Below are 24,064 nucleotides of genomic sequence, written 5' to 3'. Positions count from 1 at the left end.
GGTAATTTTCCAAGCTTTTCGCAAACCCAGAGCCCCCGTGTAATAAGCAAGGAGCCTGTCTGGTTGAGGGAGTGGGGATGCAGAGTCCTGCCCCTCAGGTCCCCTATCACATCCTGCAGTTGTCTGGGATACTTCTATGGATCCACAGGGCTCCAGAGCACAGAGGTTTCTACTGCTGCTCTAGAACACACTCTTCCAGGGATTTCCCTTGTTGACGGCTCACTCTGCCAGCCATCGGCGAGAAGTATAGCTGGACAGGAGCCCTGCTTGGGTCTCCTCTGCTCTGTCTGCCCTCACCCCTACACTGGCCCAGCAGGAGTGGGCCTGCAGCCTCTGAAGTCTGGGGGAGCCAAAAAGGGTACCGTGCCCGGCTTGAACATCCTTGTGCTAATGCCTGCACCCTCTGGCTAGCCTGTGGGCTTCCATTTTCTTTTCTTTGCTTTCTCTTAGGAGTGACATTTGCTTTGGGTGTCCACTTGGTATGGAGAGAGGGACCCAGCTCCTGGGAGGACCCTGCAGGCCTATCCTGTGGTGCTAGGACACAGATGGGAGCTCAGTCATGTCATGGCTGATACCTGGTTGGCAGCGGGTCCTGGTTCCATTGCCCAGCTTGCTGTGCCCCAGAGCCCCCATGGGCTGACTCTGTGGTTGGGGGAACTTGAGGTCCTTAGCCATGGCTCTGTGTGTCAGCTGCTGATGGGTAAGAGTCCCTCCAATTCGATCAACTATCTCCGAGTTTTTCAGAGCGCAGAAACAGGGCACTGGTTTGATGGTTTGGACTGGTTTTAAGATGGCATGAGACCAGCCATGCCTGTTCTGGCCTGAGTCGCAGTGTGCTCTGCCCAGCTGTGTGTGGACTGGCCAAGCTGGAAACTGGTTTGTTTCCATCCAACTGCCACTCGTCCCCATCCCAGTATTTTAATTGTGCATTAAGGAGACGTAAATATAAAATGCTACATGCCTTATAAATGTGACGCTGATGTTCTCTTGATATTAATTCACATTAATTGCCTCAGACTATACTGATAAAAAAAAAAAAAAATACTCAACCCAAAATCTGACAGAAGAATCCCGACTGGCAGTCCTGATAACGTGCTTAAGTGAAAGCAGGTAGTAATGGGGTCAGGCTGTCTGAACAGCCCTGGAAAGGTCCTGGGAGGTGGGTGTGGAGAGCTCATTAAACCCAAGTGTGAGGCCAACTCTTAGGGTGGGTGTGGTTAGGCCTGGTCCCAAGAGATAAGGGCAGGGACGTGAGGCACCAGAGAAGTCAGATGGGGCAGTCAGTGGTGACGGGTGTGTTCAGAGGAGGAATCATGTGACATGAATAGCAGAATAAAAAGCTGTAAAACAAAGTAAGGGAAAATAAGAGTTAGAAAAAGAGGGGAGGAGCAGGGTGAGAGTGACTCAGGAGAGCTGAAATGACATGTACAAAGGTCCAGAGGGAACAAGGGTCAACGAGATGAGTGAGGCAGGACACAGGTGTGCTTTGAATAAAGATGGGTCAGAAACAGATAACAGTGAAGCAAGGTGGAAACAAAATGGACAGGCACTGGTAGGGCAAGGGGTGAGCGTGGACTTGCCTGGAGACCCCCCTTGGTGGGGCACAGGGCCATGGTCACAGCCAGGACAAGCTCTGGGAGGTGAGGGGAGAAGAGGAGCCAAAGAGATGTTTTAGGGGAAGTTAGAGGGTCCCCTGGACATTTGGGGAGGCTTGACAATGGGTGGTCTGGGAAGGGCCCTGGACATGCGATCTGGTCCCCGATGGCTGGGGCCAAGAGGTATCCAGGAGACTTGCACAGGTACCTGCATGATGCGGACGTAGTCGGTGCGGTGCAGCTCACTCTCCTTGACCACCTTCTTCTTGAGTGTGGCCAGGTTCCTCTCCAGATGCTCCCGCTGCCTGGAATACTCCTGCTGCAGGTCTGTGTTCAGCCCTGCGATCTCTACCTGATGGGGCCAAGGGCATACTGAGCAAGAAGGGAGACCCCAAGGGAGGGAGGTGGAAAGGGAAGGCTGAACTCACCATGTCTGCCCGCTGCACGTACTTCTCAAAGAGACCTCGGACCTTCTCCTTCAGCAGCCGGGGCTCCTGGATGTACGCCACACAGTTGTGCAGGTCTGTCTTAAACCGTTTGACCAGAGCTTCCAAGTCCCGCTCCTGTAACCAGAGGCATTTACCTCTCAGTGCTGCAGGCCCTTCTCCAGGTAGGGTCAAGAACTGCAGGCAGGGGCTAACGGCAACAGAAAAGGACAAGAGACAGCTTATCTAGGACTTACAGCCAACCACCAGGGGCCATACTGGGCAGAGAGACCGAGATGGGCACACAGCGGAGAGGTGGAGGCACTAAACCTCTTGTACAGCTGCCCTGGGCTGGGCACCTGACCTGGACACCTTACATGGTGCTTCCTCCTTGAGAGGCTACGCAGGCTGCTTCCTTTATTGTATCTGGATTTATTTCAGGACCACAGGCCTTAAAAGCTTAAAAGGAAGTTCAAGTGGCCACCCATATTCTTTTATGACCCAAGATAGATGATATCGATTCTCTCAAAGATCCCGGGGCTGGGGCTTCCATGTCCCTCTCGTGAGCTCATCCAGTGTTCACCTTCTTGACAGTCAAGAGGACTGCTGGGAGTGGGTGGGTGTTATGGGTTGAATTGTGTCCCCCCAAAATATGTGTTGGAATCCTGACCCCTATATCTATGGATGTAATCCATTTGGGAATAGAGGTTTCTTTGCTTTGTTGATGAGGCCATGTTAGTGAAGGGTATGTCTTAAACCTAACAACTTTTGAGACATAAAAAGAGCAAATCAGATACAGACAGAAGCAAGCACAAATGGGGCAAAGATAGATGCCACCTAAAAAAAAAGATAAAAACCAAACCCATTGCCATCAAGTCGATTCTGATTCATAGCGATCCTGTAGAACAGAGTAGAACTGCCTTATAGTTTCTAAGGAGTGCCTGGTGGATTTGAACTGCCGACCTTTTGGTTAGTAGCCATGGCACTTAACTACTATGCCACCAGGGTTTCCAGATGCCACATGGAGACTGCCAAAGAACCGAAGGATGCTTAGGTTACAGAAACTGAAACAAGGATTTTCATCCCAGAATGAACAGAGTCTTCCCCTGGGGCTGGTGCCCTGAATTTGGACTTTCTGCATCCTAAACTGTTGAGAAAATAAATTTATTTGTTAAAGCCATCCATTTGTGGTATTTCTGTTACAGCAGCACTAGAAACTAAGACCAAAAAAAACCAAACCCATTGCCGTCGAGTCAATTCTGACCCATAGCGACCCTACAGGACAGAATAGAACTGCCTCATAGGGTTTCCAAGGAGCTGCTGGTGGATTTGAACTGTTGACCTTTTGGTTAGTAGCTGTGGCACTTAACCACTATGCCACCAGAGTTTCCAAGAAACTAAGACAGTGGAGGGAAAATCACAAACCTGGGCAGAGTGATTCATCTGCAAACTTGGCCTAGATCTTCTCTCTACCATCATGCTTTCTCTGATACCCATCTCCCCCCACACCTGATTTACAGAAAGCCTCTCCTTTCTCTTCCCTCCCATAGCCCTTTATACACACTCATCATTTTTCCATCTTGCATTATGATTATTTTGTACATAACCCGTATCACCTATCACACCCTAAGTCTGTGGAGGGCAGGATCCCTCCATCCACAGACTCGCCTACCTTCTAGCCTTGCCTAGTACAGAGTCAATGCTAAATGTGGAGGATGGAAAAATTTCATCTGATTCAACAAACAAGGTGCTGATCAAGTCCTGGCCCAGGACCAGAAGACCTATTTTCTTGTACTGGCTCTGTATGTACTAACTAGCTATGGGTCCTGGATGAAATTTCTTAACCCCTTAATTTCTCTGGCCTTACTTTCCTCATTTATCACACAAAGAGACTAGAATAGGTAATCTTTGAGTTCCTTCTTTAGTTCAGTTGCCAATGAGTTGATCCGACTCATGGCAACTTCATGTGTGTCAGGGAAGAACTGTGCTTCACAGGGTTTTCAATGGCTAATTTTTTGGAAGTAGATCACCAGACCTTTCTTCTGAGGTGCTTCTTCTGGATGGACTCTGTCCTCCTCAACCTTTCAGTTAGCCGCTGAGTGTGCTATCCATTTGCACCAACTACTTCTAGCCTCAGCAATTCTTTGACAGGCAAAGCCTTTAGCCACATACTACAAATGACCTCTCTGAGCATGTTCTTTCCCAGGCCAAACAACCCAACTGCTATGAACATTCTTATGAAAGGGGCTTCCCACCCCACTGATCACTTTACCCAAAATCATCTTATAGTGTCGGATGGATTCATTGCATGGGCCTGAAATCAGGCAGGGCTGTGAGCAAGTGGTGAGTGTGAATTAAAATAGGAAATGGCTCTCAGCACTGGGCTGGCACTCTCTTCAATGCCAGCTGCCCCTTGTAGAAGGTGCCAGATTCTGGATCCAAGAACTGCCAGACTCAGAAAATCCTCACACCTTCTGTCTTTCTCTGCGCATCTCCTGATCAGTGGCTCTTAATTTCTGCCACAGTTCTGTGATGTTTAGCTCCAGTTGAGTATTCTGCTTATGGAAACGCTCAAGCTCAGCTTCCATCTGTAGAAAACAAGGGGAAAGAGTCAGGAACAAGAAACTAAGTAGATGAAAATTATACTTGAGAACTGAAGTCTTTCGGTTGGAACATTGCCCCAGATACCAGGGTTTCTTTTCTAGTTCCCACCATATTTCCTGGAATGAAACCTCTCTTCTTAACCTTTGTGATCTTAAAAGCACACCCCCCAACTGATATGTTAACCCATGATCAAATGTTTCTATGGCCAGCCTAGAACTAGCTTAGATCTTTCCCTCTTAGTTGGTTTTCCTCTTTCTTCAACCATGTTGTTGTTGTTAGTTGCTGTCATTTCAGTGAGGTTACATGTATCAGAACTAAACGGTGACTGTTCCTGTCTCATCGTACTGATCGTTGGTATGTTTGAGACCATTGTTATGGCTATTGTGTCAAGCCATCTCACTGAGGGTTTCCCTCGTTTTCGCTGACCCTCCACTGTACCAAACATGATGCTCTTTTCAACCATGTTAGTTACTTTGTTTTCTTGAATTCCTTATGAATTGATAAATCCCAAGTACTGATACTGCAGCTCTAACATGAGCAGAGTTCTCTAGAGAAGCACCTTCCTCGCCTACTCTGTGAAGTTGTGTGAGTGAATCCTGATCACCCTGGGCCACAAGCCATCAGGGTCAATTCTCAAGCACAAAATTTTCAGGGACCAGCATGTAGGTGTCCCCAGTCAAAGGCATAAAACAGGAAAGAGGAATCCAAGAAGGAAACTCAGCCTCATTGTTCTGTTGAAAAGACCTTAAAAAGTACAACTCAGTAGAGTGTCCCATCTTCAAAAGAAAAATAAGAAACCACCAGTGGTGTGCTTCTGATATTTTAAAATTTATTGTTGCATTTGTATTAATCAAAGACGTGTCAATGACAACTAGAGCTCCCAATTCAAATAAGACTAGTTGTATGTAGGCCCTTAGTTGATCTAATTCCTGTCAAAAGCGAAGAAATGATGTTTTTACGCACTGAACCTGGTGGGCACTAGTATTCCTGTTAATAGAAAAAAAGGGGTTCGCTATTTTGTGGGAGATGAAACTGTTCACTAGGTTCTTTCATGGATGAATGGAGTAGTCCCTCTAGTCTATTCTAAGCCCTTTGGTCAGATCTCAAGGCTTTTGGCCACCTTCTAGGGGCCAGAAGGTCCCAAAGGAGCCATGTTCTGGACAAAGGAGGCAGTGAATGCTTTTAGAATGTTATCCTTATTATTGGAAGTGTTTTGTATAGACAGAATAGCCCTTTGATACAATGTCTGGCATAAAGAAAGCACTCAGTAAAAACTTGTGGAACGAATGAATGGACATCAAGTGTAGTGGGCACAGGGGAGCAAAATGAAGATCCTGAAAAAACCCTGCCTTCTGGAAGAGGAATGATAAGATGAACACACACTGTTGGCAGAGCTACACAGAGCCATCCTGTAGAGGGCACTCAGCAAGCCAGCCAGAAAAAGACGGACAGAGGGTATTTGCAGTTAAACAAAGAATGTGTCCACTAGGAGAGGATGGTCAGCTGTCCTAGGCATAGGAATATGAAACTGACTAAGAGGTAGTTTCTGTTTTCAAGAAGCCTCAGGACTAAAGGGACTAAAAAAAAAAAAAAAAGAGGAGTATATCAGAAGTTGGGATCTAGCAGCATCAGAACTGGTCTAAATTCCCGAGGACGGCTGAGAATCAAGATCAGCACAAAGCTATTCCTATGAGGTGGAGGTCAGACATATCTCCACTCTCCAACCTTTCCACTTTTTCTGATACCAGCTGTCCTCCCTATGGCACTCTCTACTTCTCTGCTGGGTTGGATAATTTGTTGCAATGGCCACACAGAACTCACAAGACCATACTCATGATTATGTGGTTTATTAGGGAAGTAACAGGCTGCAACCTGGGATCAGGATTAACTTGCAAGTAACAGGATACAGTTCTTTAATCGGGACAGCTTCCAACCAAAACTGCTCTCAGCTTCCTGGCTGTGACTACTGGCAGGTGGCCCTTCTCTTGGCTGTGCCTTGCTCAGGCAAGTGTTGCAGCTCTTCAGCTCCATCAACAAATGCCTGGAGGCATCAAGCCTTCTGTCTGAAGGTGCTCAGCTCTCTTTCACTCAGGGGGTTGGCAACCCCCTGCAGGTGCCTTGCGCTGTTCTCCTGGTTCCCACTGTTCATACTGCTGCACTGTCTCATGCTATCTTCAGTGTTATGGCTCTCTCTCCCATGTCTAGTAGGTGCTCAGTGTAGGGACTCCGGGTCCAAAGGATGCACTCCACTCCAGGCTCTTCTTGATGGTAGTGAGGTCCCCCGAACCTCTGTGCAACTGGCGCTATGTAAGCCTACTTCTTATCAATTTCAAGTCTGGTCCTCCCACCAGGCCATGAACTAACTAATCCCCTTGGTAGGCCACAGTCACTTGATTTTATACTAATCTACCAATTCCCGAAACGTCACTTAATCCTACTGGGTGGCTTTACACACTCTATGTGCCTAGCGGAGCCCTGGTGGCATAGTGGTTAAGAGCTTGGCTGCTAACCAAAAGGTCGGCAGTTCAGATCCACCAGCTGCTCCTTGCAAACTCTATGGGGCAGTTCTATTCTGTCCTATAAGGTCACTACGAGTCGGAACCTGACTCCACAGCACCTAACAACAACAATTTGCCTAGTAGGCTGATCGATCCCTGCAAGGTGTGTAAAACAGACCAAACACAGGCCAGGCTGTGGCCCAACCAATTATTTTTGGCAGAATAATAAACCCAAGGCCAGAAAGGCCATAAACCATTAAAAACCCATTGAAAGGCCATATATAAGAAAAATTCATGGCACTGCAGAAGTTAAAACGGAACAGGATAAACACTGTCTGGGGTTGAGGTAATAAGGGCCCGGGCATGCAGGCATGCACAGAGTGGTGCAGAGGTGGCAGTCAGAGGCAGGATGCTTCGGTCAGGTTTATAGGATGAACAGGTACTAGTGTACAATGTGTGGAGAGGAATTTCACGCAAAGAGAAGAGCCCGGGCACAGCGAGTACCCACGGTGGGCAGCCTGGTGCACCTCTGCAGGCGACAAGTGGTTCAAGGTGGCTGTAGGAGAGGTCTACTCGAGGGGCTGTGGAGGTTGGCCCAGTGGGGTTATGAAGGGCTCAAGGGAAGACGCACTGAGGCCAGAAGTTTGGCTTTTATCCTTGGAGCTCTAGGAGCCACTGCAGGGTTTTACATATCTGATTTGCATTTTAGAAGGCCTGATGCAATGATTCTATTGGAGAGAGGGAGACTCAATCCAGGGAAACCAGTCAGAAGGCTGCCACGGTGGCTTCAGCAAAAGATAATGGTGTCCGACAGGTCAGGTCAGTCCCCTACAGGAAGTGATACAGAGTGTATTCTTCACCTCTGCTCCTTTTTTTTTTAGGCCTCAAGACACTCCTGAGAATGAAAATGATTCATAGAAAAATTGTGAAATAGGTCAAATTTGAGTAGCTGGCTGAACCAGGAGGCCAGCTCGTATATGGGAATAAGCATCCTTTTCCTGATGTGGAAATTCCATCTCCTTTTCCATGTGCTACTCATCACACTCAGTGGTTTTCAATAGGGGGCTGATCTTGCTCCCTAGGGGATGTTTGGCAATGTGTGGAGACATTTTTGATTGTCACACCTTGGGGAAGGGGTGCTCCTGGCATCTGGTAGAGACCAGGGGCGCTACTAAACATCCACAAAGACAGGCCCTCACAACAAGGAATTGCTCTTCCCAGAGGAAGAGTGCTGAGGTTGAGGGTCTCTGAGCTCAGTGAATACATAAATGAGGGTGACCTGAAACGAGGATGTTCTGGAAACGCATGTGCTGGGAAGGGGAGAGGGACCCTTGAGTCATCAAAAAGGAGCTGGATTTTTACAACAATTAAAAAAGAAAGAAAGAAAAGGAATAATAATAATAAAAAAGTATATATGAGGAGAGGTACCTGAATCAGGGAAAGTTATGCTTTTATTCACTCAGCATCTCAGCTCTACAAGTGGGGCTTCCTTTCTGGGGGAAAGGAACTTCACAGGAGACTCTCAGAGGGTGGGCCAAATGTGTCTCTGAGTCCCTGGGGAAGCCCCAAGGCCAGAGGCCCCAGGAAAGGAATCTGGCCCAGATATCGGCCCAGGCACCAGCTGGCACTGGGGTAGGGAGTAGGTGGGTGCATGCATATCCCTGCTGAGAATCAATGCCATGGTTTCCCTGTAAGGGCAAGTGAATACTCCCTCAGGTGTGTTGGGCTTTGACAAATATGTCAAAAGGGGAGGGAAAATGGGACAATGATTTCCAGGGGTCCACAGCACACTGACCTTCCAGATGGGTGGGGTGGAAGGGCTTCGAGGGCCTCTGCACTTTCTCTCGTCTTCTTGGGCTCCCATTTTTGGGCCTCAAAGTTACCTGGGAATGGCAGGAGGCCCAGAAGGAGACATTTCTGTGGTCAGCTGGCCAGAAGCCAGGGAGAACTGGACTGATTCGTCACTTGGCTTCTTAGCTGGGCCTCTGAGAGAAAAGGCTTCCCTGCATGGACCAACTCCACCACGGCTCTCAGGTATCCACTTTTAGTTGGACCATCAATGCTCTTTTACTTGTTATCCTTTCTCAGCACAATAAGACAACAATGAACTAGAGGTGGGGAGCTGGAGACAGGAGCCCATATTGGATAGGGTGGTCCCTAGAATATTAAAAGTGCTGAGGTTGAGAAACTCTGCACTTGATGAAAAAACTATAAATGAGGTGGCATTTGAGCTGAGACCTGAAAGATGCAAAGAAGCCAGTCATGTGAAGATCTGGGGGAAGAAACTTCCAGGCAGAGGGAACAGCACTGCAGAGGTCCCAAGATGGGAACAGCTTGGTTTGTTGCAGGAACTGTCAGAAAGCTGGTGGGGCTGGAGGAGGAGGAAGCTTTGGGATGATGCTGGAAAGGCAGATGGAGGCTGGGTCATGTTGGGTCTCGTGGGCCTTGGTAGGGAGTTTTTAGGCTTTATTCCAGGTGGGATGGGATACATTGGAGGGTTTGCTCTGGCCTGTATGTGGAGACCAGACTAGAGGCTAAAGTCCAGATGAAAGATGATGGAAGCTTGGACTGCAGTGATGTTAGCAAGGGGGAAGAAGTACTTGGATCTGAGATACCTTATGGAAATTGAGGACACAGGCTTTGGTGATGATTTGGATATAGGAGGGAAGGTAAGGGAAGAATCAAAGACTCATGCATTTCTATGTAAGGAACTGGGTGGATCACAGTACCATTTACTGAAAAAAAGGCAAATTGGGGAAAGGGGAAGGAAATGTGTTCTGGGGGAAAAAAATCAAGAATTCCGTTTTAGATCAACCACAGACCCACCCTCTGCTGCTCTGCCCAGTGAGAGAAGCCTGACAGGTAAAAACACGTCATAAGGAAATGCCATGTGATGGGGCACTTGTACTCTCCTGGACTCTCAAAGCCCTTGCCCAACTGATCTTGCTCCTAACTTCTTTTTTCTCTACCTCCATCCTGTTTGCTTCCAGGAACACATAATTAGGCCACTTTCCTGCTCAAGAGCCTTTGATGGCTTCCCATTCCTTATCAGATGAAGTGTAACCACCTTGGCCTGACACAGGGCCCAGCCAACATTTCCAGTCTGAGGAAAAATGTTGAAGCGGAGAGGTGGGCATTCCCATGAGATAGACTGTTGGCTGAGTATACATCGCCCTCTGGTGGCCGAAGGCCCAACAGCTGCCGTTTCTCTTTTAAGGACCCAGACTCTACACACGAAGGCCAAGCCCATCCCAAGGCCCTGCAGCAGGCAAAATCTCAAAGCATTTGGCTCTTGCACAGCTGAATCCCCGGGTGGGCCATGGCTTTCTCTGTCGCATCCTCTGCGGAGTGGAGGCGGCACACACCTTGAGAAGGTAGAGGGGCTGGAAGGAGAGCTATCTTTCATCCCCCCAGGTCAGCAGGGAACAGTCAGGGAGGAGATGGTGCAGACAGAGGATCCAAGAGGCTTCTCACCTCCTGAATTTGTTCCTTCATCACTTTGATCTCATTCTCTCGAGGTTCAATTTGCTTCTTCAGCTCCTTTATTTTGTAGTCAAGCACAAACTTGAATTTCTCTAGTTCCTGATTTTTCTTTTTCAGGTCATAAATTCGCTTCTCCTGGGGGTGGAGAGTGGGGAGAGGAGATAGAAGTGAGAGATAGCATAAGACCCTGTATGTGGAATCCCTTTAGGGCAAAGGACATAAATCCTGAACTCTCCTGACTGAGGAGGCCACAGGATTCTCTCCGCGCTGCAGATAAAAAGGCTAACTCTTTCCCTACTATAGCACTGACTCTTTAGCTTCTGTACTAAGGACTTTCAATCATTCACTCATTCATATATAGGTTGCGGTGGACTACGCTTTCCAAAGATGGCCTCAATGGTTTCTCCTGTTCCACAAGCTCTTCTATAATGCGACCTTATCGCTCCTCCCTCAGGAGGTGGATCTAATTTCCCTCCCCTTGCATCTGGCTGGACTAATGACTCATTTGTAACCTAAAGAATGTTGCTGAAGTGATTCCGTGTGGCTTCCAAAGACAGGTCAGAAAAAGCCAAGCAGCTTCCACCTGGTCCTCTTGCTCTGGGGGAAGCCATCTATTTATAAGAAGTCTAATTACCCTGAGATCACCATACTGAAGACCATGCAGAGGTGTGCGACAGTCCCAGCTGAGCCCTGCTTCCTAGACATCCCTGCTGAGGTGTCATTCACGTGAATGAAGAAGCCACCTTGGAAGTGGATCATCCAGCCCCCAGCTGTTTGAGTGACCCCCAGCCATTAGAGTCTTCCCATCTGAAGCCACAGACATGGGTATCCTGTCCAAATCAAATTCTAGACCCAAAGAATCTGTGAGCATAATAAAAGAGTTGTTGTTCGTCAGCACTAAGTTTTGGGTTAATTTGTTACATGACAATAGTAATTAGTGCATAGGTCAATCCATCTATCAAATATTTATTGAACAAAGACCTTTTGCCAAGTATTGGAATTCCACGTCGTCAAAGAGAAAAGATGAGTAAACAAATGTAATCCTATCATGTGGTAAGTGCTATAAAAGGGGAAGGCACAGAACTGGTATGTTAAGGGTGCTGGGAAAAATCTGCTTCAGTGTAAAGCGGTCATTCATGGGGGGAAGTGAGATGTGGGGCTAGCATGGAGGAAGGCAAGGGTCTTGCATATTGAGTTAGAGAGTTTGGAATTTATCATGCAGCCCAGGGAACAGCAGACTACAGCCCTCAGGCCAAGTCTGGTCTGCCACTGTTTTTTTAAACAAAGTTTTATTGGAACTTAGCCCCACTCATTTGTTTACTTTCATGTTGCAATGGCAGAGTGGATTAGTTTCCGACAGAAGCCATATGGAATGCAAAGCCTAAAATATTTACTATCCTGCCCTTTACAGAAAAAGTTTCCTGATCGCGCTGTAGGCAATGCGGGAACCATTAAAGGGTTTTAAGTGGGAGAGTTACATAGCGATATTTGCAATTAGGCAGAGCATGGGGGATGGATCAGGGAGGTGGTAGATAAAGAGGTGGGTTGTGGGAAGGCAGGCAGGAAGACTGGTTAGGAGGCTGTTGCAATTTTCTAGGTCAGGGGGCCTTGACCTCTTTCTTGTCAAAACCCACTTTGGGAATCGGAAGACAGCTTTGGACCCTCCCTAGAAAAATGTCCGGATACCTACACAAACACTCATATGTAGAAATTACATCCAGGCACTATCCCACTTAATCCTTAAAAGACCCCTTGAGTTAGCTGTCATCCTCACTTTACAGGCGAGATAACAGAGGCATAGAAAAGCTGCCCAAGGTCCCATGGCCACGGAATGGATGAGCCTGCACTGGGGCCTAATTATCTGACGCTGAAGCCCATGCTCTGAATCGCTGGCAAATTCTGGGGGAACTAAGGCAGTAATGGCAGAGGGGAGGACAGGAAGGCACAGAGTCTGGATATGTTCACGACGATGCTAAATTCTCAATACTGATGCACCTGCATTCTGCAAAATGTGATGTGTTGTGTCCTGTTTTGTGAGAAAGGCATCCTGAAAAGTGGGTACAACTGATGCCAGCCTGCTAGATACCCAGCAGTTACAGGCCAACCACGGGAAAGCCCCTCTCTGACTACCATGTGGGGAGTGGGGTGGGCAAGCTGCCACCAGTTCATGAGGACTCATCAAGCTAGGATGCATGGCACAGTGAAGGGCATGGGCCTTGGAGTCAGCCCACTCAGGTTCTCATTCTGAGTCTGTCACTATGATCTGTATGACTTTGGGCAAGATACTTAACCTCTTAGAATTCAGTTTCTTGAGCTATAAAACTGGTTTTCTCATGCCCCCTGGGTTGTTGGGAGAATTCAATGCTATGTGTGCTTACAGTAACTAGCCCAGTGCCCAGCACATACTACCAGTACCAGATGCCCTGGTCAATCCTAACTCATGATGACCCCACGTGTGTCAGAGTAGAATTGTGCTAAACAGGGTTTTCAATAGCTGATTTTTCGGAAGTAGATTGCTAGGCCTTTTTTCTGAGGTGCCTCTGGGTGGACTTGGACCTCTGACCTTTCAGTCAGCCAAGCACACTTTAACTGTTTGTACTACCCAGAAACTACTAGTTCCCTTTCTCTCACTGACCCTTTATCGCCCATCAAGTTAAATAAATGTGTTCAGAGAAGCCAGGGGCCCTCCCTGTTCTGATCTTTGTCCTCATGGTCTAGGTCCACCCTAGGCCGCAGATGAGGGAGGACAGAGGATAAGCCTTCACCTTATCTTGAATTGTTTCATCTCTTTCCTGGATCTCCCGCTTGAGGCCCTGGATGTCCTTCTCCAGGGACTTAATGACTCCTTGCAGCTTCACCTGCTCTCCCTTCAGAGTCTCAATGTCATTGGTTCGCTCTTCAATCTCCTTCTGCAGGCTGCTGAACTAAAGGTACAAGGGCAATAGCAAAGACCACCAATGACTGTCTTTGAATTCATCTCCATTGCTCCCAACTATCTGTAAATTCAAAGAGCTCCCTATCATTGACCAACTGGAACCTGAACCCCTCACATTCTAGGAACTGGAAACAGTGAAGCATTCAACACTTCTGGCCAAATGGATGATGTAAGATGCAGTCTGATAAGATCCAGTCCCATTCCACTTGCACAAGAACAGACTGTCTCTGCATCAAGAGGCTTTAGAGACCCACTCCTTGAATGGAACCAGAAGGACAGCAGTGATTGCCCTCTGGATTTACTAGTAGTGTGACTTCTAATAGAAAGGAATGTGGGCTTGCTTTGAACTTGGCCATTCCAGGACTAAATGCTTCAGGAAACTAGTAATTCTATAAGGATCTGTGAACTGAATCCTCCCTCACCCCATCTGTCGGTGAATATCTGCTCCACCGTGTAAATTAAATATCCTTTACCCCCTACTCCTTTTCCCACCCATGGGGTCAGAAGAGGAGCCACCCCCGACTCCCTGCACCAAGAGCCAGAGGACACCCCAGGCTAAGACTTTATCTAGCTCATCTCTCTGAAAACTTTGGCTAAATCCCAAAACCAAACCTGTTGCTGACTCATAGAGACCCTATAGGACAGAGTAGAATTGCCTCATAGGGCTTCCAAGGAGTGCCTGATAGATTCAAACTGTTGACCTTTTTTGGTTACCAGCCATAGATCTTAACCACTGTACCACCAGAGCTCCTGGCTAAATCCTTCTCACCAATAAATGAAAGTCCAGAGAGTACCTATCAATATCCCTGTGAAAAGGAAAGGGAATGGGAAGACCCCTGGTTGCCCTTTGAGAGGATGTATGCATGTGTTAAGGGTCTGTCTGCCTGAATGCACAGGGAGAACCCCCACACTTCCCACACTCCTTTCCTAACCCGCTGCCTGGAGGTGAGGACTTTTAGGAGGGAGGTCGGCTGTCCACTGGGAGGGGCTGCTCCTGGAAGGTCTGTAGTCTGTCTACTCTTCCCCTAGCTTCCTCTACAATGTTGCCCTTGCCCATCCCAGGGCCTCTCAGAGAACAGGCCAGCACCTTTTTCCTCATGATCCCTGTTTCTCCTTTGAGCCGCAGGTTTGATTCCTTTTCATCCCGAAGCTTTTTCTCATACTTGGTTTTGATATCTTGGATTTCTCGGTCTTCATCTTCTTCAATCTGCTTCTTGGTTTCTTCAAACTCTCGTAGCTGCTGCCTGACATCTTCCTGTGCCTGGAGGGAGAGAGGGTGGGAAAAGAGGGGGAGGTGAGAGGAACTAGGTATGCCAGGAGAGAAGGGATTCAGGATACCTGTGTGCTAAGGGGCCTGGGATGAAATGAGTATATGAAGGCCTGTAACATGGAATGAGAGACCAAGTGTTATTACAGGAATGAAAAATATTATTACAGAAATGAGTCCCTTGACGCTTTGACTTTCTTCCTGTGTGTTTTCCTGTTTTCCCTTCTTTCCCCACCCAGATTAGGCCCCAGGCTCCATCACTTCAATCACCCTCTTACCTACGCCCCCATGCCCTGTTCTGTCTCTGGCCTTCTTCACACTGATACCCAGGCCTCCTGTCTCTTTCCTTGACAGAGCTTATGAAAGTTGTAATTTTATATTTATTTGTGAAATTACTTGTCTCTCCCACTAGATATGAGTTCCTCGAGGGTAGAAGCCTTGTGTAGCATGTTTACCATTGAATTCCCAGTGTACAGCACACACTGGCACATAACAGGAGCTCAATAAATACTTGAACGAATATGTGACTCTTTAATTCTGCCCTCCCTTCTCCTTAGCCCCATCAATCCTACCTTTTCCACATCCCAAACAGTTCTTGAATCCATCCGCTTCTTTCTATGCCACTGCCACCGCCACTGCCCAAGCCACCCCCATCCCTTGCCTGGCTTGCTGCCTCAGCCTCCCAACCATCTCTCTGCCTCTGGCCATGCTTCCCTCCAATCTGTTCCCATTCTCTAGTCAGAGCACATCACCCCAATTTAAAAGCCTTCTGTGGCTCACCTTTTTCCTTAGGATAAAGTCTAGGCCCTTGGACACGCTCTACAAGGCTCTGCATGAGTTAGCTTTGCCTTCCCTCTCTAGTTACTCCTCTCCCAAGTACTTGCCAGAGTATACTCATTTCAGTTCCCCAACTGTGCATGTTTTGCTAGACCTTGGCGTATGCTGTTCCCCGTCTTCAGCCCTCTTCTCGCAGTTCTCTCCTTTCTTCAGCTCATAGCTCAGGTATCATTTCCTGTGGGAAGCCCACATGCCTCCCATCACTAGACATCATATTGTAATTGCCTACTTGACAGATTCCTTCACTAAATGTAAGCTCCTTGATGCAGAGATCATGGCTCTGTGTTCACCACTGGGAACACCCAGGACAGTATCTTGAGTATAATTGGTGCTGAGTGAGTAAAAGTCTAGAGCCCAGAGGCTGGAAAAACTAGCACTGTCTGGTGGAGTTTGAGAAGTGACTAGGGTATTACTCTCCTTTGCTTATTGCTACCACGTGGAGGATATTTTATATTATGTCTGAATCAATCACTTTCCTCTCACACTGACCCTGGGATTTTCCCAGGCTGCGTGTACCATACCTGGACTATTTGGGATTGAGGTTGGGTTGTTAAGAGAGAAAATATGGTTTTAAAACCAGCTCAGCTGCCTCCTGAGAAAGACTTCCCTCTTTCCTAGTATACATCACTGGACCCTTGCCAGACGAAGCCTGGTACGGTCAGCTCTATCTACCACCCAGAATGTCTAGGAAACTTCTATTCTTGGTCTTGTAGATGTTGCTGAAAAGCAAAAGAAGCCTGGCCAGATTAGAAAGATGATATGGTAGGTGGACGCTTGGTAGGAAAGGTCTGAGTTTAAACCTTGTTAAAAATCACAAAAGAAGAAATGCTTTAGAGTCCCTGGGGGAGGTCCTGGGAGGAAGGCCACCCTCTCTCCCATCTGGACAGATTCATTTTCCCTGAGCTCAGATCAGTTTGCTGGAGGTCAACAAACACTTCTGAAGCATCTACTATGTGCCAGGCCCTGTGCTGGGCCTTGAGAACCAGTTATGGATGAAACACAGTACTGCCCATGAGAAGCTCCGCGTGGGGAAGATGAGAAGCAAACACATGCTGCCAATGTATACACATGTGGGAGAGGAGGCAGGGGGTCCTGAGAGCACAAAGGAAGGAGACTTTCCCTGTGGCGAGGGTCAGTGTAGGATGGGCTAGGGAAGGATTCCTCAAAACGCTGGTCCTTGTCCAGAGTCCTTAAGGATGAATACAGTGGCCAGATGAAGGAGGAGGAGAGGAGTCTTGGGAAGAGAGATGATCATGGGCAGAGGCTCAGGGGTTGTGGGGGAAACTACTGGTAGCTCCACATTGCGGATATGAGGGTATAAGACATGGGAAGCAGGAAATGGGGCTCGGGTGGGTGGAGCTGAGTCAAGGTGGCTTGTGTAAGCTGTGCTAAGGAACACTCCTCATATCTTGGAACCACATGGGGCTCAGGTGGAGGAGGAATTCTCTTAGCTCTCCCCTGCTACTGTGTCAAAGCTCAGCCTCCTCTGAGGCTTGTGCCACCTGTAAGACCTTACCACATTTATCTTCCTGACTGCTTGGTCATCTTGTGAGTTCACTGAAGACTTCTGGATCCTGATTCACAGTTTCCTTCCCATAATCCAAGGAGCCACAACAAAAAAAATCTTCTAACATCCTCTGGTGCTTTGACCTTTACCTCAACTCCACTTCAGCTACCTACACTCTCAGGGCCATACCCTGGAATGGTGCCACCTCTGAAACCTTCAAATTCAGACCCCTGCTCCCACACACAGCCCATCATACCTAGGTATGACACCCTAGCTCCCAACCTTGCCAACTCCCCTGGCCCCATGATTTCTGCACTATCTTACAGACTTTAGGTTCTTTACTGACCTATCTCTGGCCTGGGCCCAATGCCTGGTCACCAGCCCACCTGGATCCTTCTGCACCTGTTCAGTAAAACCTGAGCTATCCTTCCTCACTCATACACCTGGTTGCTGAACACTGCTATAGAAAAGTACACAGCCTAGTGGATTAATGCCCCAGAATTCACGTTCTGAAACCATGAACCCATCAGTTCTCTTACTGCCTTTGGTCACCCTCCCCCATTCCCTCCATGCCTTCATAACTCTCCTACCCCCTCACTCTCAGTACACTCTTATGCTATAATTTCATGCAGAAAGAGAGGCCACCAGGCCTCTCTCAATATCCCCTTTATCTTGGGAAACTAGATATTTTGTCAACCACTAACTGCTTGAAGACACTATGACTCTGCTCTGCCTGGAATGACTTTCTCTCCCTCATTTCCTCATCTCCTAGTTAATTCCAGCTCATATTCCTCTCAGATCTCACTTGCTTCTGCAAACCTCCCTGACCTCCAAGGCCAGCCTAAGCACCCTTTGTCTGCATCCTCCTACTATCTTGTGCACATCTCTATGGGTGTCCATCTCTGTGACTACCTCCCTCCCCTGGCTGAGAACCAGGCCCCATGGTCTATTTCTCTTTTACTCCCAGCACTCAGGCTGGTAAATCAATGGGACACTATCTGTGTTTGTTAAATCAGTGAATGAATGACTTCATTTTGTAAGAAACAGAGAGTTGTAAAGGGTTTCAGGCAACCGTCTTCCCCATCATTTGGGGCCCTTGCTCTTCTCCAGCTTCTACAGGCTTCTTGTTCTAAAAAAGTCTCCCAAGTTCTTAAAGCTTGAAGGTACAGTTAGGATGGAACAATAGGCATGAATGTCGTCTAGCCTAGGAATTTCTGTCTCAAAAAACTGAGCAACTAGTAGCTCAGAGCCCCCTGGTCAACAGGGAAACAAAGTGGGTATAAACAAGGCAGAATGAAACTTATGCTGAAAAGAGGAGCAGAAGGCGATCAAAGGAAGCTTCCTACAAGCTATTCAGGCAGCATGTAGGCTGAACTTGGCAGGCTGGACAATGAGAGGAAGGCCAGGTTAGCTGTCTGTGAGTACCTCTTCCAGAAGCGTGGTTTTCTCCTGCAGTTTGGCCTCATAGAACTCAGTTAGCTCCTCCAGGGCCTGGCTCTTGGTCTCATCATTATCCCGAAGCTGTTTTTCATACTCTTCCTGCATTCTCTGGGATTTGAGCTGCAACTCTTGGTACTTCTCATATTCTAGAAGCAGCTTTTGGTTGTTGCAACATTCTGGAAAGAAGCAGGGAGGGTGTTTAAGGTGGGAGAGTAGCACCAGCCTCATGAACAACCAGGAGCCTTGGGAGTTTTTCCATCCCCATTCAGTACCAGCTGGAGCAGCATCCTCCAAAGCCAAGATTCAAATGCCTGTCCATCTTCCTTACCTGGTCCCTGCTCCGTCATCTCATCAGGTAGTCAAGTTCCCTCCCTTCCCCTTCTAGGTTTCTAAAAAAGTACAGATGGTGTTTGGGGTTCAGGGCCAAGAAGAATATCCTGAACGTGCAAAATAGACATTAGTACCCCATTTTACATAAGATTAAACTGATGCTCAATGGGGTTAGGGACTTCCTAGGGCATCCAGCAAGTAAGTGGTGAGTCTGGGACCTGAGGCGGTCTATCAGGCTGCAAACCTACACTTTTTCATATCTCGTTTCCTTCTGCATGGTGCTTTTGGGAACAAGTCTCTAACTTGCAGTCAGGGCAGTTTTTTGCCTCTGCCACCTGGATTGATTGCCCCTTGACCCCATATTCCTCCCCTCTATTTTGTCTTCTGTGATGGTCTTCTACAAATCTCAGGAACCCTGAGTCTCAAACAGGTTTCCAGTCTCACTCTGCTCAGCTCTGCACCCTTGTGTGGTTCCTGTCCTCCAACTTGTCATGCCAAAGCTCTCTCTGGTGTGATCCACTGCTTCTCTGACCCTAATCAACCACTCGGACCAACTGCTTCTTTGTTCCCCAACTCACAGAATCACCTACTTTTTGCTGAAACTTTTATTCTCTAAAATTCTCCAGCCTGTGGGCCACCTTCTGACCATGCCAGGTCACCTCATCCTAAAGTTCACTCTCACGCTTGTTTTGTATTTCTGATGAACTGTAATCCCTACCCCCTGTGTTGTTCTATCTGCCTGTGAGCCTTGTAGCTCAAGTTGTATAATGACCATTCATTATCTCTCTACTCCACAAAAAAGTTAGAATCTAGGGCAGAGATGTTGGCCTCTCCTTTCTGTACTAGTAGCATCTGGTACAGTGCCTGCCATGTAGACACATTTAATAAGTGTTTAATTAGTAATACACAGGAGTATACACACTGGAGTAAAAACAATTGTGAGTTCCAGGGGACAATAGACAAAGCCATATTGCCTGAGATTTGTTTTTGTCCCTGACCTACCTCTTTCCACCCTAACCTAGCTGCCCTCTGCCCACATGGCCTCTACTCATGGACTCACCCAGGTCCTGCAGTTCCCGGCTTTGCTTATCCAGGAGGTCTTCCATGCGTTCACGATGCAATACATCCTGCTTTTCTTTTTCTGTCTTTAAAACCTAAAACACAGAGTCAAGTTTTTCTCATTTCTACACATCTGCTGAAAGCACTCCTAGGGCAAGAGCTAACAGTACAAGTCACATCCTTCTTCACTCCCAGATGGTTCTCAAGCCTGTATTTTCACCAAGCATTGGTCTAGGAAGCCACAACTGGAACTGCCACTCTTCACTGACATTATATTCTGCTCCGAAAGTCCTACATTTTTCCTGTGTATATCCGTTCTACTAAACGGGTTTTGTCAGTGATGAGTTGAGTTTTGGACATGTGGCAAATGGGTATCGGAGTGACGAGGCAGGGATTTGAATCCTCTGTTGCCTGCACATAGCTCTGTAAGCTTTCTAGCAAAGTGTGTTGTTTGAGCAGAAAAGACCCTTGCAGGTAGGGGTGGTGCCATCCCCAGGACCTAACAGGGCGCTTGGCTTATAGAGGGCACTGAATAAATGTTTGTTGACTAAATGAATGAATGAATAAATAAAATTACTAGCCAGGATTTTTCAGCTAAACTCTCTGACATATGGAGATAACATAAAGGAATAAATATCCCTTGAGCCAAAAATGGGGGATTTTGGATGTGGGCCCAGACAGATTTGTGTAGAACAAAGAAATAGATTCTGGGAGGGTCCTGGGCCAAATCTAACTTTGTGGAGAATGTTCAGACTGATTTTATTTAACCTCCCGACAATCCAGAAATCAATATCCCGATAGCTCTTCCCTTTTTATACTTTGGTTTTCTTATCTTTCCATTTTGTTTTTACTTAAGTCTCTCCTGTCATTGTAGAGGATTTGGAAATTACAGAAAAATACAAAGAATAAAATTTAAATTATTCATAATCCCAACTTCCAGAGATAATTAAACTGCTAGCTATGTTCTAAAAATTTTTCTATGCATTTTTATTTTGCTTAATTAGTGCCACACATCTTAAGAGTTTTATAGGCTGCTTTTGTCCACTTTGCACTTGTAAGCATTTCTGGTGTTCCCAACTGCCTTAGAATATTACACTCTCACATATCCTATTGTTAGATTGTAGCTTGCGTAATGTATGCTACTCCCATCTTGAGCAAAGTGAACATCTGTGGTTCTTTGTGGTTGTTGCTTCACTCTCTCAAACAGACCTGGTTTTTTGTTTTTAAGGATTCCATCTCCTGGATGAACTTATCTGTTAGCTCCTTAATCTTCTCAGAATAGTTCATATCCTTTAGTCGAAGTTGATACTCATTCTCCATTTTTAATTCTTCCACACGAGTCTTCAGCTCCAACATAACCTGAGCCTTTGGGAGAAGCACACAGAGTCAAGAACATTCACAGTGTGAGAGAACTGGAATATTAAACTTTAGAGGTTTGACCCCTCTGAGATCTGCAGTTTAGCCTAGTCTCAAACTCAACATGCCTCAACTAGAACTTGTCATCTTTTTTCCCTGTAAGTCACATGGGCTAAAAACTAGTAGACATATAAGCTTCTTTCTCTATGCTCACAATAACTATTGTGAGCCCTACTGTGTGCCAGGGAGCTATGCTAATTAACTCCCTTATCTCCTTCAAATCTGCTCAAAGTCACCTTCTCAATGAGGCCTACCTGGACCACAGTATTAAATCCTGTTGCCTTCCCCTTCCTCCCAGCACTCATGGCCCTCCTACTCTGTTCTACTTTTAGTATTTCCTTAGATCCTACATCTTGGTACTTTCTAATATACTATGTAATTTACTTATTATTTTGTTTATTGCTGTCTGTCTTCTTCCCCTATTAGTACCTAAGCGCTAAGAAAGCTGAGATCTTTCGTGGTTTTGTTTGCTGATGTGTCCTCAGTGCCTATAAGAATGTCCAACACACAACAATAATAATAATAAAAACAACCAAACTCCTTGCTGTCAAGTAGATTCTGACTCATAGCAACCTTATAGGACAGAGTAGAGCTGTCCCACAAAGTTTGCAAGGAGTGGCTGGTGGATTTAAACTGCCGACATTTTGGTTAGCAGCCGAGCTCTTACCCACTGCACCACCAGGGCTCCCAACACATGATGGGCACTCAAAAATATTTGCTGAGTCATGATTCCTGCCCCCATGGAACTTACAGTCTACTGGAACAGCCAAATAACCACATAATTACAAATTGTATTAAGTGCTCAAAGCTAGGTGGTCCCAGTACTGTCAATTTGTCACCTCTTGATGTCTTTTATATCCACTCTGTCCCATTATAACTTTAATTTAGGTCCTAACTCTTCCTGCCTATCTCTAGTGTCTTTTTCCTCCAATCCATTGTACTCACTGATGTCAAAGTTTTCTAAAAATACTGTAATACACATGCTCCTCATTTCCTGAAAAAGTAATGCTGATGACAGAGTGGGTGAGAACACAAGGTATTTTCCTTTTAGCTCACTTATGATTATACTCCATGCATGCCCACCTCATCTCTTCTGGTCTGTCTCCCCTGTTGCACTGCGAATGACTAGAGAACGAAGAGTCACATGCAAAGTCAGGGAGGTAAGAGAGGCCTGACAGGGAACTGCACATGATTTGGCATGGGAGGGAAGCAGAGGGAGAGGAGGCCAAGGCTGATTCAGTCCATCAAAGGCCCTGCAGACCACGCTGAGAAATTTGAATTTTACTATAGAGGGCCTCTGAAGGTCCGTATCTAACAGGGAAGTTGTAAAGATCTCTCTCATGGCAGTGTGCAGCTTCGCTGGAGCACAGAAGGACTGAACACAGGGTGAGTAGCTGGGGGCTACTGCATAGTCTAGGGGGGAGATGGTAAGGGCCTGAACTAAGTGGGGGAGGGGAGCTGAGAGGAATGAAAAGATTTGAGATTATTTTAGAGGTGGGGTTAACAGAACCTGGTGACTGGTTGGATGTGGGATGAAGGTGAGAAGACCATGGATGAAGACTGTCTCCCTGGCTAGATCTTCTACTCCTTGAGGGTTGGACTTTGCCCATCTTGCTTTACTGCTTTATTCTCAGAGCCAGGAACATGGTCAGCATGAAGTGGATATTTATCAGATAAATAAATGGTCCTAGGGGTCTACCCTGGAACTGTTGTTGTTAGGTGCCATCGAGTAGGTTCCAACTCATAGAAGTGGAATACATTTATTGGAGGGAGAGAGCCAGTTCTGACATTCCGTGTTTGAGGCACTTGCTCATCCTGCCCTCCTCAGTTCATTCTCCGAGTTGCTGCAAAGTAATCTCTAAAAGACATAGATTTGATCAAATCATTCCCTAATTTAAGTCTATCAATGGGTCCTTATGTCCAAAGTCTAAAACGTGGTATAACAGGCTCCTCATGATCTCTCGGCCTCTCTCTCCAGCCTCATCACTAAGCCTTCTCTATTTTCCAGCCACATCTAACTAGGGGTGTCTTCCCTGGAGTACCACTCTCTCATCCCTCTGCCTACACTGGGTCCTTATATAGAAGGCTCTTTCCTACTTGTTCTGGAAGGTTCTGTCCAAGGATCACTTCTGCTGGTACCACCTCGTTTGGGTCAGGGTCCCTTCCCCCATGCTTCCATTGTTCTTTCATAATATATATTACATACTTAATTCTTTTTCCACTTTAACTACCCCTCCACCCAGGCTACAAGCTAAAGGACGCTCTATGTCTTTTATCACTATAATTCCTGACTTTAGTACGCTGTCTGAAGATAGCAGACCCTTCGTAAATACTACTAGTTGGATGAACAAATACATTAATGAATGAATGGGATGAGATACAGCTACACAGAATGTTACAGATTATAAAGAAAAAAAGAATTGAGACTTCTGAGAGACATGACATTTCAGGAACAGGTGAAGGAAGAGGAGTCAGGGAGAGAGCTGGGGAGGAACAATCAGAGAGACTTATAAAGAATAGTAAGAGCATGGTCTCATGGACACCAAGAGAGGACAGTTTCCAAAAGTATTACATATACTAGTCATTTCCATGTGGCAGCAGTACTGTTAGGCTTGGCTGGGGGCTGGGCCAGGTGTCAGCCTAAGCACCTCAGGCCTTTAGTTCAGCC

The 24,064-nt window shown here is 46.8% G+C and overlaps 1 protein-coding gene across 1 annotated transcript in view; it reads right to left on the bottom strand.

Annotated features, from left to right (window-relative positions):
* Positions 1 to 24,064, bottom strand: part of CFAP57 (cilia and flagella associated protein 57) — a 115,245-nt gene that overhangs the window by 21,434 nt on the left and 69,747 nt on the right. The window contains 10 exon segments of the mRNA XM_023554611.2: positions 1,804 to 1,947; positions 2,024 to 2,158; positions 4,492 to 4,645; positions 5,182 to 5,256; positions 10,574 to 10,740; positions 13,371 to 13,529; positions 14,628 to 14,801; positions 18,577 to 18,767; positions 19,982 to 20,075; positions 21,190 to 21,345. Of these exon segments, the coding sequence (XP_023410379.2) occupies positions 1,804 to 1,947; positions 2,024 to 2,158; positions 4,492 to 4,645; positions 5,182 to 5,256; positions 10,574 to 10,740; positions 13,371 to 13,529; positions 14,628 to 14,801; positions 18,577 to 18,767; positions 19,982 to 20,075; positions 21,190 to 21,345 (1,449 nt within the window).

This window comes from Loxodonta africana, chromosome 3 (genome assembly GCF_030014295.1).
Source record: "Loxodonta africana isolate mLoxAfr1 chromosome 3, mLoxAfr1.hap2, whole genome shotgun sequence".
Lineage (NCBI taxonomy): Eukaryota > Metazoa > Chordata > Mammalia > Proboscidea > Elephantidae > Loxodonta > Loxodonta africana.
Note: the sequence above shows the minus strand (reverse complement) of the source record. Positions and strands in the feature narration are given on the sequence as shown.